The sequence below is a fragment of the Rana temporaria genome, chromosome 1 (assembly GCF_905171775.1).
Source record: "Rana temporaria chromosome 1, aRanTem1.1, whole genome shotgun sequence".
Lineage (NCBI taxonomy): Eukaryota > Metazoa > Chordata > Amphibia > Anura > Ranidae > Rana > Rana temporaria.
In genome coordinates, this window is record NC_053489.1 from 681,498,910 (window position 1) to 681,514,034 (window position 15,125).

The following is a 15,125-nucleotide window of genomic DNA, read 5'->3' on the forward strand; positions in this document are numbered from 1 at the left end:
TTAATGAAATAAAAAGGTTAGACTTTATAAGACTTTGAGGTAGTCCATTTTCTTCTGAATATAGCGTACATAGTTCAGTTCTCATACCGTGTTCATGACGGAAGTGTCCTCTGTTGTTGTACTCACCTAAACAGCTACTAGTGGGAGGAGTCCACTCCTGGGAGGAGCGGGGGTTGTCACATCTCATTGTTTCAGATGTTGGAGAATATCCAAGTTTACATTGTACTGCGATCCATTCTCCCTTATTATAGTGCCTCTTATTTACATAAAAACTGGACACATTTCCAAGGGTCGGCTTTTTACAGTAACCTATGAAACCGGAAGGTAAAAGCAGATCATTATATGCAGTTCGAGGAGTAAAGTGATTGTGTGTGATGGGATGGAACGTTTCAGTGGTATATGGACCACCCTCTCTTTCTATGGTCACCCCACACTCTTCTTGAATGACATCATTCAAAATTTCCATGAAATGAATGAAACAGATTACATTTTTCTCTTTATTGGCTATTAAAAAAAAAAAGGCAAAGCTCAAAAAAGCTGTACAAAAACACTCAAACGCAAATACAAATGCTAAAAATAACGCCCACAAAAAGAAATGCTCAAAAACAGGTTCATGAGCATATGTAATATAACCACCCAGGTGTACTCTCAGGTAATGCAGGAAGAACTTTTCAGTGACCCATCAGATCTGAGAGAAAACCCAATGATACACATGAACAGACCCATTTAATCCAGACTCCTGTGTGGGTTGATTGCTGTGCATTCACCTGTGCGGACCTCCGGTTGTCCTTGTTGGTATCTCTTTCCCCAAAGGGTACCTTACATTCAGTGCTGTATTATGGCCTAGGCCGACAAGGCCCAGGCCTAGGGCGGCACCTTGCAGGGGGCGGCAAAAAAGCCTGTCCCCCTGTCCTCATCCCATCCTGTCCCCCTGTCCTCATCCCATCCTTTTCTTCTGTCCTCATCCCATCTTGTCCCTCTGTCCTCATCCCATCCTATCCCTCTGTCCTCATCCCATCCTGTCCCTCTGTCCTCATCCCATCCTGTCCCTCTGTCCTCATCCCATCCTGTCCCTCTGTCCTCATCCCATCCTGTCCCTCTGTCCTCATCCCATCCTGTCCCTCTGTCCTCATCTCATTCTGTCCTCATCCCATCCTGTCCCTCTGTCCTCATTCCATCCTGTCCCTCTGTCCTCATCTCATACTGTCTCTCTGTCCTCATCTCATACTGTCCCTCTGTCCTCATCCCATCCTGTCCCCGTGTCGTCCTCATCCCACCGTGTCCCCCTGTCGTCCTCATCCCACCCTGTCCCCCTGTCGTCATCTCATACTGTCCTTCTGTCCTCATCTCATACTGTCCCTCTGTCCTCATCTCATACTGTCCCTCTGTCCTCATCCCATCCTGTCGTCCTCATCCCACCCTGTCCCTCTGTCCTCATCTCATACTGTCCCTCTGTCCTCATCCCATCCTGTCCCCCTCATCCCACCCTGTCCTCATCCCACCGCGTCCCTCTGTCTTCCTCCCATGAAAATGACAGGGCGGGTCTTAAAAAGGAAGGGGCGTAGTCTTGACAGGAGGGGGTGCGTCATATATAAAGTAGGGGGTGTGCGAGTTTCGTCAGGCCTAGGGCAGCACAAAACCTAAATACACCCCTGCTTACATTGGGAGGTCTATCCAGTGGTTATGTTTTCATTTTATGGTCACTGGTTTGGTTTGCTTTTGATTTATGGCCATTCATGCCAGCTCACTATGGTTTGGTTTGTTGTGGATAATTCTTTATATTGAACACTGTTTAGCTATGTCACATTGGTTATTATATGCACTACCAACATTCATGTACATCGATAAACTTTTTTCATGAGCTTCATAAGGGACACCCAACACACCATGGTACACCTGCGTTCCAACATAAGCCCGAGATGGTAACGCCACCTGCAGGTAACACAGGAAATGTACCAAGTAGTACCACTGCCAGAGCAGAGGCAAATCTGTATTAATCAAACAGGTCTGAGCCCAAGTACTGACCCAAACATCCCTTAAATTTGAAATAGCGCCCCCTAAATTTGGGGTGGGCGCTACACTTGTAAAAAAAAAAAATATTAATAAAAATTATATAAATCTATCCCCTATTTTGTAGACGCTATAACTTTTGCGTAAACCAATCAATAAACGCTTTTTTTACCAAAAATATGTAGAAGAATACATATCGGCCTAAACTGAGGAAAACATTTATTTTTTTAGAAATTGACGCTCTATTTTTGTTTATAGCACAAAAAATAAAAACCGCAGAGGTGATCAAATGCCACCAAAAGAAAGCTCTATTTGTGGGAACAAAAGGACGTGAATTTTGTTTGGGAGCCACGTCGACCTGGTCATTTGGCAGGCAAATCCTCCGGGACTGAAGTGGTTAATACAAAACAATGTTTGTTTTACTATTTTGGGCCAGTTTTCCTTAGATAATTTAAAAAATCAGGAGATATCCATTACCATTTACCCAAAATAAAAGCCCAATTTGTCAGGAAAAAAACAAGGTAAGATCTGCCTGGAAACATTAAGTGGTTGTGATCAGTGGCGGCTGGTGCTCTATTTTTTTGGGGGGGCGCAAACAAAACCCCAGTCAACCCCCCCCCCCCCCGCCACTCGCAGACAATGGGACCTGCAGACAGACAGAGAGACAGATAGATAGATAGACAGACAGATAATAAAACAAATAGATAGATAGATAGATAGATAGATAGATAGATAGATAGATAGATAGATAGATAGATAGATAATTAGATAGATAGATAAATAGATAATTAGGCAGATAGCTATAGATAGATAGATAGATAGATAGATAGAGGGAGGGGGGGGGAGCGAGAGATAGAGCTATATATAATTAGATAGATAATTAGATAGACAGACAGACAGATAGATAGATAGATAGAGAGACATAGCTAGATAGAGCTATAGATAAATAGATAATTAAACAGATAGATAGATGGAGGGAGGGGGAGAGAGATAGAGCTATAGATAATTAGATAGATAGATAGATAGATAATTAGACATACAGATAGATAATTAGATAGATAGATAGATAGATAGATAGATAATTAGACAGACATATAGATATAGATAATTAGATAGATCGATAGATAGATCGATAGATAGATAGATAGATAATCAGACAGACAGATATAGATAGATAATTAGATAGAGAGCGATAGATAGATAGATAGATAGATAGATAGACAGACAGACAATTAAACAGATAGAGAGAGACAGAGAAAGAGAGAGAGAGAGGGAGAGCGATAGATAGATAGATAGATAGATAGATAGATAGATAGATAGATAGATAGATAGATAGATAGATAGATAGATAGATAGATAGATAGATAGATAGAGCGAGCTGTAGATAGATAAAGAGATAGAGCTGTAGATAGATAATTAAACAGACAGATATATAGATATAGATAGATAATTAGATGGATATAGATAGATAGATAGATAGATAGATAGATAGATAGATAGATAATCAGACAGACAGCTAGCTATAGATAATTAGATAGACAGACAAATAGATAGATAGATAGATAGATAGATAGAGACATAGAGATATAGAGCTATAGATAGATAGATAGATAGATAGATAGATAGATAGATAGATAGATAGATAGATAGATAATTAAACAGACAGACAGATAGATATAGATAGATAATTAGATAGATAAATAGATAATTAGGCAGATAGCTATAGATAGATAGATAGATAGATAGATAAACAGACAAATAGATATAGATAGACAGACAGATAATTAGATAGATAAATAGATAGATAATTAGACAGAGGTAGCTAATAGATAGATAGATAGATAGATAGATAGATATAGATCTATAGAGAGAGAGAGATAGATCTATAGAGAGAGAGAGAGAGAGATAGATCTATAGAGAGAGAGAGATAGATAGAGCTATAGATAGATAGATAGAGACATAGATAGATAGAGACATAGAGCTATAGATAGAGAGATAGATAGATAGAGAGAGATAGATAGATCTATAGATCGAGAGATAGATAGATAGAGCTATAGATAGAGCTATAGATAGATAGATAGATAGATAGATAGATCTATAGATAGAGCTATAGATAGAGAGATAGATAGATCTATAGATAGAGAGATCGATAGATAGATAGATAGATAGATAGATAGATAGATAGATAGAGCTATAGATAGAGAGATAGATAGATCTATAGATAGAGAGATAGATAGATAGATAGAGCTATAGATAGAGAGATAGATAGATCTATAGATAGAGAGATAGATAGATAGATAGAGCTATAGATAGAGAGATAGATAGATAGATAGATAGATAGATAGATAGATAGATAGATAGATAGATAGATAGATAGATAGATAGATAGATAGAGCTATAGAGAGATAGATAGATAGATAGATAGATAGATAGATAGATAGATAGATAGATAGATAGATAGATAGATAGATAGATAGATATAGATAGATAGAGCTATAGAGAAATAGATAGATAGATAGAGAGATAGAGAGATAATCAGACAGACAGACAGACAGACAGACAGACAGAGAGAGAGAGAGAGAGAGAGAGAGAGAGAGGGGACAGGCAGGACAGTCAGATAGATTAGATAGACAGACAGAGATAAGAGATTTGTGCACAGCTGCAGGACGCAGTACTCTATGGCGCCCTCACACACAGACAGGAGATGTGAAGCACGGCACCCTCCCCCTCCCTCCTGTCCTCTCTCAGTCCGATCACAGTACAGGCTGAGCATACAGCACAAGGTGCTGGACATGATGGGATGGACAGGGACACTGGACAGGACAGACAATGAGACAAATAAAGTGTTTTTATAAGTTTCTTACCTTAGAGTCCTCCTGGAGTCAAAACCGAAAGTAACACTGCCCTGGGGAAAGCACCGCCCATTTCCTTCTGCAGTGAGGAAGCAGCAGGACCCAATTAGAGAGGAGAGTGGAGACACTGGAGAGTGATTGGCTCATGGCGCACAGCACATAGCCACAGAGCTTAAAAAAAAACTGCAAATGAAGCGTCTTGCCTGCTGCATTGGCATGACGCTTCAATGATGCTATAGCAGTGCTCTGAGTCTTTGACCGGCGCTCACCCTGAACATGCACCGTCTTAAAGGACCTTTTTTTTTTCTTAAAGGGCCCAAAAAAAAAATTTTTTTTTTTTTTTTTTTTTTACTGGCTTTGGGGAGAGGGGGGGGCGGCGCCCATGCGCCCCCTATGGACGGGCCGCCACTGGTTGTGATGATATGTACGGTTTTACTAACACATGTCAAAGATAGAAAATTGGGCCTAGGCATTAGGATCTGTTTTACCCTTAGGCGTGAAGGGGTTAACTATGATGTAGATCAGATCAGGGCCATCTTAATAGCATCATGGGCCCCTGGGCGAAGTAATGCTCTGGGGCCCCTACAATTGAGACAGTGCAGGTAAACAGACATCAAGTAGGTAGGAGGTAGACAAGTGTAGCGTCCCCTTTTGGGTGTAGCTCTGCATTAAAGTGGTTGTAAACCCTTACAGGCCACTTTTTATGCTACAGGTAAGCCTTACCTGTAGCTACGCAGGATATCTCCTATCCCCTGCATGTGCCAATGTCATCGACACATGCGCACTGGGGCACTGGGGCAAACTGAAGCAATGGCACGAATGTGTCGTTGCTTCAGTCTGTGTGCCGCTACCGGCGGAAGTGACGTCATCGTGGCTGCGGCCAATCACAGCTCCGAGCCACAATACCCGGAAGTAACCCCCGGAAGAGATGTCGGTCGCCAGAGGAGGTGTACGAGGACGGCTGCAGGGGCTTTGATCTCAGGTAAATAATTGATAATGAGCTAGTATGCTATTTTCGGGCCAGCATGGGCTAAAGGATCAGCTGCTTTGGGGAAAGTGCAGGGGCCCCACATGCAGCTGGGACCCCTGGTTAGTACCCAGGTGCGCCCTCTCATTAAGACAGCCCTGGATCAGATTGCTCACATGGGGTTTGGATATATTGGTTCTGTTTCAGGTTCCTATGGTAGTGAGCCCTTGTGAAAGCCCAACTCAAGGTTCCCAAGGATGTAGCGTCTATGCCCCAGCCTTTACCAGGACCCCTGATGATAAAAAAATGGTGTGGCCCCCTAAAAAAAATCCCTTCAGGTCTGGTATGGCTTTTAAGGGGAACCCTGCACCAAAATAAAAATGGTGTGGGGGTCCCCCCAAAATCCATATCAGACAATTATCCAAGCACACAACCTGACAAGCCGCAGGAAAAGGGGGGGGGTAAGAGTGCCCCCCTCCTGAACCATACCAGGCCTCATGGGGAGGGTGCTTTGGGGTCTCCCCCAAAACACCTTGTCTCCATGTTGATGGGGACAAGGGCCTCTTCCCCACAACCCTTGCCCAGTGGTTGTGGATGTCCCGTGTAAATCCATCTTCAATCATAGCTATATAACAGCTGTCATTGTGAAAAGGCTGCAGTTAACGGGACACCTCCCATAGAGGCGGAGATTTTCTTTTTTTTTTTCCTTTACTTCTCTGGTCTTCGGCACTGTGATTGAAGATGGATTTACATCGCTGGACACTTTGTTTTTGTAAAGGAATTGTCAAAAACTGTAATTTTTTATTTTTGACACTTTTTTGGTGAATGTGTAGGGGTACAATGTACCCGATACCATTCACATAGGTGGGGCGGGATCTGGGGACCCCCTTGTTAAAGGGGGGCTTCCAGATTCCTATAAGCCCCCACTCGCAGACCCCCACAACCACGGGGCAAGGAATGTGGGGAAGAGGCCCTTGTCCCCAAGGTGTTTTGGGGGGGGGATTCAAAGCACCCTCCCCATGTTAAGGGCATGTGGCCTGGTACAATTCAGGAGGGGGAGCGCTCTCTCTTCCCCCCTTTTCCTGTGAAATGCCAGGTTGCGTGCTCGGATAAGGGTCTGGTATGGATTTTGGGGGGGTTCCCCTTAATATCCATAGCAGACCCAAAAGGGCCTGGTAATGGACTGGGGGGAACTCGCGCCATTTTTTTTCAATGATTTGTATGTACCGTATTTATCGGCCTATACCACGCACTTTTTTGCCCTGACAATCAGGGCAAAATTGTGGGTGCGTGATATACGCCGATACCCGCTTTCCCGAGCCGAGTTTGAATACTGCGCCGGCATATACAGAGCGCAGTACACTTGTGTATAGTCGGGCAGGCTCGGCTCCTCTCACGCTCACGTCCTGGACGTACAAGACGTGAGCGCGAGAGTCTCGCAGTGCATATTTTTAAGCATTCTGTGGGCGCTCAAATATCCTGCGAAGGCCCCATAATGTTCTAAATTCGGTGAATGGGCGAACACCTGATGTTCGACTCGAACATCGGGTCTCATCCCTAAATACAAGTAATACGTGGGAAAGCAGGAACATGGAGAAACTAGGAAGTTGCTCAGGAAACATGAGCTGCACTGAGCATGTCTTATATAGGAAAGCAGACTGGGAGGCGGGGCAGGAAGTGACAGAAGGGAAAGGGATATAATTCGACAGGAGAGCAGGCAACACCCATAGGTGAACACAGAAGCCAGCAGCACATGTGAATGGAGTCACGGGTCTAGCAGAACCACTTGTCATGTACTGGGGTGTATTTGAACCGGGATCTTCCTGGTCCCACACCTGCAGCCTTACTTGTTGTGCTACAGAGGAGATCTGGTCTTTTGGAAATGTCCTTGCAGTATTAAAGCGGAGTTCCACCCAAATTTGGAACTTCCGCTTATCCCACTCCTCACCCCCTTACATGCCACATTTGGCATGTAATTTTTTTTGGGGGGGGAGTGGGGGCTTCAGGAGGAGTGGGACTTCCTGTCCCACTTCCTCCTTCAGGGTAGACGATTAAGCCTAATCGCCTAGGCGAATAAGCTTAATCACCTACAGGAAGGGGTTGCTGTAGGCGATCGCCCAGGACACGTGACAGGTCCTCGGCGATCGCCTGTCCAATCAGACGGCGCCTAGCCGGGCCGCCCCCGCTCGCGCTTGCGCAGTGCCGCTCGCGCATGTGCAGTGGGTGCCCGGCCGTGATGCCGAAAGCTTAATCACCTACAGGAAGGGGTTGCTGTAGGCGATCGCCCAGGACACGTGACAGGTCCTTGGCGATCGCCTGTCCAATCAGACGGCGCCTCGCCGGGCCGCACCGCTCGCGCTTGCGCAGTGCCACTCGCGCATGTGCAGTGGGTGCCCGGCCGTGATGCCGAAAGCTTAATCACCTACAGGAAGGGGTTGCTGTAGGCGATCGCCCAGGACACGTGACAGGTCCTCGGCGATCGCCTGTCCAATCAGACGGCGCCTAGCCGGGCCGCCCCCGCTCGCGCTTGCGCAGTGCCGCTCGCGCATGCGCAGTAGGTGCCCGGCCGTGAAGCCGAAAGCTGTCACGGCCGGGTGCCCACACTGAGCATGAAGATGGAGGGGGGGGGGCGAGGAGCGGAGCCCCGTCCGGAGCGTCGCTGGAGCCGTGGAGCAGGTAAGTGTCGGTTTATTAAAAGCCAGCAGCTACACTTTTTGTAGCTGCTGACTTTTAATAAACTTACAAAATGGGTGGAAAACCCCTTTAAGCATTACCTTGGACTCGCTAGCTCCACCTGCTGCCAGCTGTGGACAATTTTCAATCAATGCAGCCCATAAATAGGAAGTGATGCTATCACTCAGCGCCCGTTTATGTGGATTAGCTTCCTGGGTGTTCTGACTGCTTGTGATCTTGATCATCATCTTGAACTTCTGCCTGAATCCCTGACTACTCTCTAACCTACTGATTTTGTACTTCACCGCCAGCTCGTGTACGACCTTTGCCTGCCTGACCACTCTCTGGATTTCAATTGTGTACCGCATTGCCTGATTTGTTGCCAACCTAATCTGCCTGACTACGTTTTGCCTGAATCCTCAGCATACAAGTTCCACTTCGGCTACACTACCAATAGCTGGTACCTTACACCACTTCAGCCAGGGGGAGAGAATTTCACAAACAGAAAACTGCAGGTTAGACCGTGAAATTCTGATTACCCCGAGTCATGTATTTACATGGACAGAACACACATAAAGTCTATCTAATATACAGGGCTATGTATGTAATAAGACCGTACAGACAGTAATGGTGTGTAGAGTGCAATGCACCAATCAGGATTTATCTTACATCAGTTTGGATGAGTCACACCAAAGAGAGGTGACTGCTGATTGGTTGCTCTGGGTTCCTGCAGTCTGTATATTGAGGTTTACTACTCACCTAAACATTGTGGAGGATTATTCCACTCAATGGAGCCAACACTCTCCACACATTGTACAGAGGGATAAGAATTCCGAGATCCAACCGGACATTTTACTGTCACTGTATCTCCAATATCATAAAATGTCTTCTCTGGATCCATCATCACCATGCTGTCCTTCGGCTTCTTACAAAGAGCTGTAAAGTGATTAGAAGAATGAATTACATCTCAGAGATTTGGAAACAATGTGAAAAAGACGATTTATTTTGTTCTTTAGCACATAACTTATGTATCTGTAGGGTGATCAGTAGGGATGAATGACCTGACAATGTATATATCTGTAGGGTGATCAGTAGGGATGAATGACCTGACAATGTATGTATCTGTAGGGTGATCAGTAGGGATGAATGACCTGACAATGTATGTATCTGTAGGGGGATCAGTAGGGATGAATGACCTGACAATGTATGTATCTGTAGGGTGATCAGTAGGGATGAATGACCTGACAATGTATGTATCTGTAGGGTGATCAGTAGGGATGAATGACCTGACAATGTATGTATCTGTAGGGTGATCAGTAGGGATGAATGACCTGACAATGTATGTATCTGTAGGGTGATCAGTAGGGATGAATGACCTGACAATGTATGTATCTGTAGGGTGATCAGTAGGGATGAATGACCTGACAATGTATGTATCTGTAGGGTGATCAGTAGGGATGAATGACCTGACAATGTATGTATCTGTAGGGTGATCAGATGGGATGAATGACCTGACAATGTATGTATCTGTAGGGTGATCAGTAGGGAGGAATGACCTGACAATGTATGTATCTGTAGGGTGATCAGTAGGGATGAATGACCTGACAATGTATGTATCTGTAGGGTGATCAGTAGGGAGGAATGACCTGACAATGTATGTATCTTCACCCAAGTTAGGTGAAGATGTGGGGATATGAAGCTCAGAGGTGGAGGCTCCTTGGGAACTAGGCTGCAAGATGAAGGGAAGGACCTCCAAGGTGATATTCTCTGAACTATTTCCTGTGCCATGTGCAACACAGGAAAGGCAGGGGGAGATTAGAGAGCTGAATGCAAGGCTAAAGACCTGGTGTAAGGAGGAGGGATTTGGGATTTTAGAGCACTGGGCTGACTTTTCATTGGGGTGCAAACTTAATGCTAAAGATGGTTTGCACCTAAATGGAAGGGGGTCTACTGTGCTACACAGTTACATAGTAGGCGAGGTTGAAAACAAGACACAAGTATGTGTGTGATTATATGTCAGTATTACATTGTATATCCCTGTATGTTGTGGTTAGGGATGAAGCTTCGCATTCGATATGAACGTATGTTCGACTCGAACATCGGTCGTTCGATCGTTCATCGAAATTCGAACAAAACAGGTCGTTTGCGCCAAATTCGAATGACGCAAAATGACCCATAATTCACTGCGGCATTGAGCGCTGATGATTGGCCAAGCATGCTGTGTGTCCCGCATGCTTGGCCAATCACAGCGCGCAAAAAACGAAAGGGTGGCTTTGGCCAATTATGGCTCAGGCGGTTTAGTACACGCCCCACACTATAAAAGGCTAGATAGATAGATAGATAGATAGATAGATAGATAGAGCAGGAAGGCTAGTAGTCAGTATAGTTAAATTTACAGTTTGTAGAGAATATATTCACATCCCTAGGAGTTGTAAATATATTTATAAACTGTATAGCTCAGCTAGATCTGTTATTGGTATTTGTCAGGCAGGAGATTGTGCTTGATGCAGTGCTCTAACGTGTTGTATTGCCTGCATTAGGGTTTAGCTTAAACATAGTACCTAAACATAGTACTCCCTGTTAGTCAACGTGTGCTATTTAATTGCACATACACGCATTACCTGTTACTGCACGTGTGCTATTTATTTGCACAGAAACGCAGTCGCTGTTAATGCAAGTGGGCTATTGAATTGCACAGAAACGCAGTCGCTCTAACTGCGCGTGTGCTGTTTAATAGCAACTAAACGCAGTTGGTGTCACTGCGAGTGTGCTGTTACATAGCACCTGAACGCAGTTGGTGTCACTGCGCATGTGCTGTTACATAGCACCTGAACGCAGTTGGTGTCGCTGCACGTTTGCTGTTTCATAGCACCTGAACGCAGTTGTTGTCACTGCGCGTGTGCTGTTACATAGCACCTGAACGCAGTTGGTGTCACTGCACGTTTGCTGTTTCATAGCACCTGAACGCAGTTGTTGTCACTGCGCGTGTGCTGTTACATAGCACCTGAACGCAGTTGGTGTCACTGCACATTTGCTGTTTCATAGCACCTGAATGCAGTTGTTGTCACTGCGTGTGTGCTGTTACATAGCACCTGAACGCAGTTGGTGTCACTGCACGTTTGCTGTTTCATAGCACCTGAACACAGTTGTTGTCACTGCGCGTGTGGTGTTACATAGCACCTGAACGCAGTTGTTGTCACTGCGCGTGTGCTGTTACATAGCACCTGAACGCAGTTGGTGTCACTGCGCGTTTGCTGTTTCATAGCACCTGAACGCAGTTGGTGTCACTGCGCGTTTGCTGTTTCATAGCACCTGAATGCAGTGGTTGTCACTGCGCGTGTGCTGTTACATAGCACCTAAACGCAGTTGGTGTCACTGCACGTTTGCTGTTACATAGCACCAGAACGCATTAATATGTCTGGAAGGACAACAAAGAGAGGCAGAGAGTCACGAGGGCAAGCAGGCTCTGCATCTAGAGGTAACGCTGGTGGTGGATATGGTGCATCCTCTTCGGCACGTGGCCGTGGCCGCTCATCCTTCTTTTCGGGAGCTGGCCGTGTTGAGCCTCAAAAATTAGTGGAGTGGATGACCAAGCCGTCCTCATCCTCCTCATCCTCTCTCACACAGACTGATCTTAGTTTGTCTGGCAAAGCAGCTGCCAAGGCGTCCTCTTCCCTCTGCACAATGGCATCACACAATCCTTCCCTAGTCCCACCATATCCTCCTGAGGAGTCCCCCGAACTGTTTCAGCACAGTGTTGGGTACATGCTGCATGAAGATGCGCAGCGTTTTGAAGACTCCGATGACGGAACACAGATAGAGGAAGGCATTGATGTGAGCCCAGGGAGAGGGGGTGGCAGAGAGGGACAGCAATCTGGCAGTGATGTTCCCCCAGCTGGAGCATACTGCCAGGTTTTTGACAGTGATGAGGAGGGAGGGGATGATGAGGTCACTGACTCTACGTGGGTGCCTGATAGGAGAGAGGAAGAGGAGGAGGAGGAGGAACGAGGCACAGGCACATCTCCAAAGAGGCAGGATGCCCTCCGGGGGTCAGCTTAAGGGCAGCACACCAACTGCATTACGTGGCACCTGTGGCGATGTTTCCTCAGAACCAGCCGTGCTCCGTAGGCTACGCAGGAATGCAGGCCAAGAGATGCCATGCGGTGCTAGAGCTGGTGTGCTTGGGAGACAGGAGCCACACTGGGGAAGAGGTTCTTTCAGCTCTGCAGGGGCAGGCTCAGAGGTGGTTGACGCCACGCCAGCTGAAGCCTGGAATGGTGGTCAGCGATAATGGCACCAACTTCCTCTCTGCCCTGTGGCAGGGAAAACTCACCCATGTGCCCTGTTTTGCGCATGTCCTCAATTTGGTGGTGCAGCGGTTCTTGGGCAGGTACCCGGGCTTACAGGATGTCCTGAAGCAGGCCAGGAAAGTCTGTGTGCATTTCCGGAGGTCATATAATGCCACTGCTCGGCTGACAGACCTCCAGAGGGAATACAACCTGCCCAAGAACCGCCTAATCTGTGACATACCCACCAGATGGAACTCTACGTTGGCCATGCTGCAGCGGCTGCACATGCAGCAGAGGGCCATCAATGAGTACCTGTGCCAATATGGCAGCAGAACTGGGTCAGGGGAGCTTGGGTTTTTTTCACCACGCCAGTGGGCCTTGATCAGGGATGCATGCACTGTTCTGTCACCATTTGAGGAGGCCACGAGGATGGTGAGCAGTGACAGTGCATGCATCAGTGAGACTGTACCTCTTATTCACATGTTGGAGCACACGCTACGTGGAATAATGGACAGGGCCCTTGAGTCGGAAACAGTGGGAGGAAGAGGAGGACTTCCTTACCTCTCAAGGCCCCCTTTATCCAGACACTGTTCCTGCTTGCCCACCTAGCACACAGTAAGAGGAAGAGGAGGAGGAGGAGGATGATGAGGAGGAGGAGGATGATTGTATTAGCAGCATGGAGGTAGAGCCTAGCACTCAGCATCAGCAGCAGCAGTCTTCAAGGGATCATTTACAGTCCCAAGGAACACGTGGACTTTTACGTGGCTGGGATGAGGTGGCTGCGGATCCTGTCGTCCTCAGTGACCCAGAGGACTGTGCCCCGAATACCTCTGCAAACCTACGCTGCATGGCCTCCCTGATCCTGCAAAGCCTGCGTAAGGATCCTTGTGTACATGCTATCAAGGAGAGGGATCATTACTGGCTGGCAACTCTCCTTGATCCACATTACAAGAGTAAGGTAGCAGAGCTTATGTTGCCATCGCAGAGGGAGCAGAAGATGAAACTTCTGCGGGAGGCCTTGCAGAAGGGTCTGTGCAATGCGTTCCCAGAACCGGGGGGATTACCAAAACCTGGCCCTGGACAACGTCTTGCTGAGGCTTCGGTGAGTCAGAGAAGGAGCGGTGGAGAAGGTGGCCTTCTGACCGATGCATTCAAACAATTTTTTAGTCCGCAGCCCCAAGGTCTGACCAGTTCCAGCAACCATTGCCAGCGTCTGGTTTACATGGTCCGGGAATACCTAGGGGCAAGATCCGACTTGGACACCTTCCCCACCGTAAATCCTCTGGCTTACTGGGTCTTGAGGATGGATCACTGGCCAGAGCTTGCACAGTATGCAATTGAGCTACTGGCTTGCCCTGCATCCAGTGTTCTTTCAGAACGCACATTCAGTGCTGCTGGAGGCTTTGTGACCGATCACAGGGTGTGCCTCTCCACCGACTCTGTTGATCGACTGACCTTCATCAAAATGAATCAGGCTTGGATCAACACCAGCTACCAATCACCTGATGCTGATGTTACTGAATAAGAATTTTATTTTGTTGAAATGTCAGATCCCTTTGAGACTGTGTATGCTGATGCTGAGTGACTGCCCTGTTATGCTGCTGATGGAATATCCTTCTCCTCCTCACTTTTGTTGCTGATAGCTAGTAAGAAATTGTGTTTCTGGGCTCCGCCACCAGTGCCTAAGGCCTAATTTTTCTGCCCCTGTTTAACAGGGGCGCCTAATAACAATTTTTGATGCAATAATTTGCACGTGGCTCCTTGTTGCGCTCCAATTACAGATATTGGGAGGGGTTGCAGTGTTGTGTTGTGCCTACGGACACATTTTTGTGCCCCTGTGTAACAGGGGCGCCTAATAACAATTTTTGATGCAATACTTTGCACATGGCTCCTTGTTGCGCTCCAATTACAGATATTGGGAGGGGTTGCAGTGTTGTGTTGTGCCTACGGACAATTTTTTGTGCCCCTGTGTAACAAGGGCGCCTAATAACAATTTTTGATGCAATACTTTGCATGTGGCTCTTTGTTGCACTCCAATTACAGTATGTTTGAGGGGTGCCCTTTTTTCTACAATTTTGCTTTCACAAAAAAATAATGCCCCCCCACCACCCCAAAAATAATCGAGATATTGTTGCCACACAGCACGTGCGCAAGCAGTATTAAATTACTTTGTTCTTATAATAATTTCATGTTGTGCAGGGACATTTCTAAACACGTGCCACTAAAATTTCCATTGATACATGTTCCCTGGGGCAAGACCCGGGTTCTGAAAGACGTTTTCCAACATTAAATTGAATATTGGTCTTTAAAATTAGCGTTTTTGAATTCGAACGT

At 46.3% G+C, this 15,125-nt stretch overlaps 1 protein-coding gene across 1 annotated transcript in view; it reads right to left on the bottom strand.

The window, feature by feature from the left end:
• LOC120924666 overlaps nt 1–15,125 on the bottom strand; it is a 61,442-nt gene that overhangs the window by 41,753 nt on the left and 4,564 nt on the right. Inside the window, exons 2-3 of the mRNA XM_040335662.1 lie at nt 9,262–9,438; nt 127–309 (exon numbers count right to left, since the gene is read on the bottom strand). Of these exons, the coding sequence (XP_040191596.1) occupies nt 127–309; nt 9,262–9,438 (360 nt within the window). The remainder of the gene's footprint in view (nt 1–126; nt 310–9,261; nt 9,439–15,125) is intronic.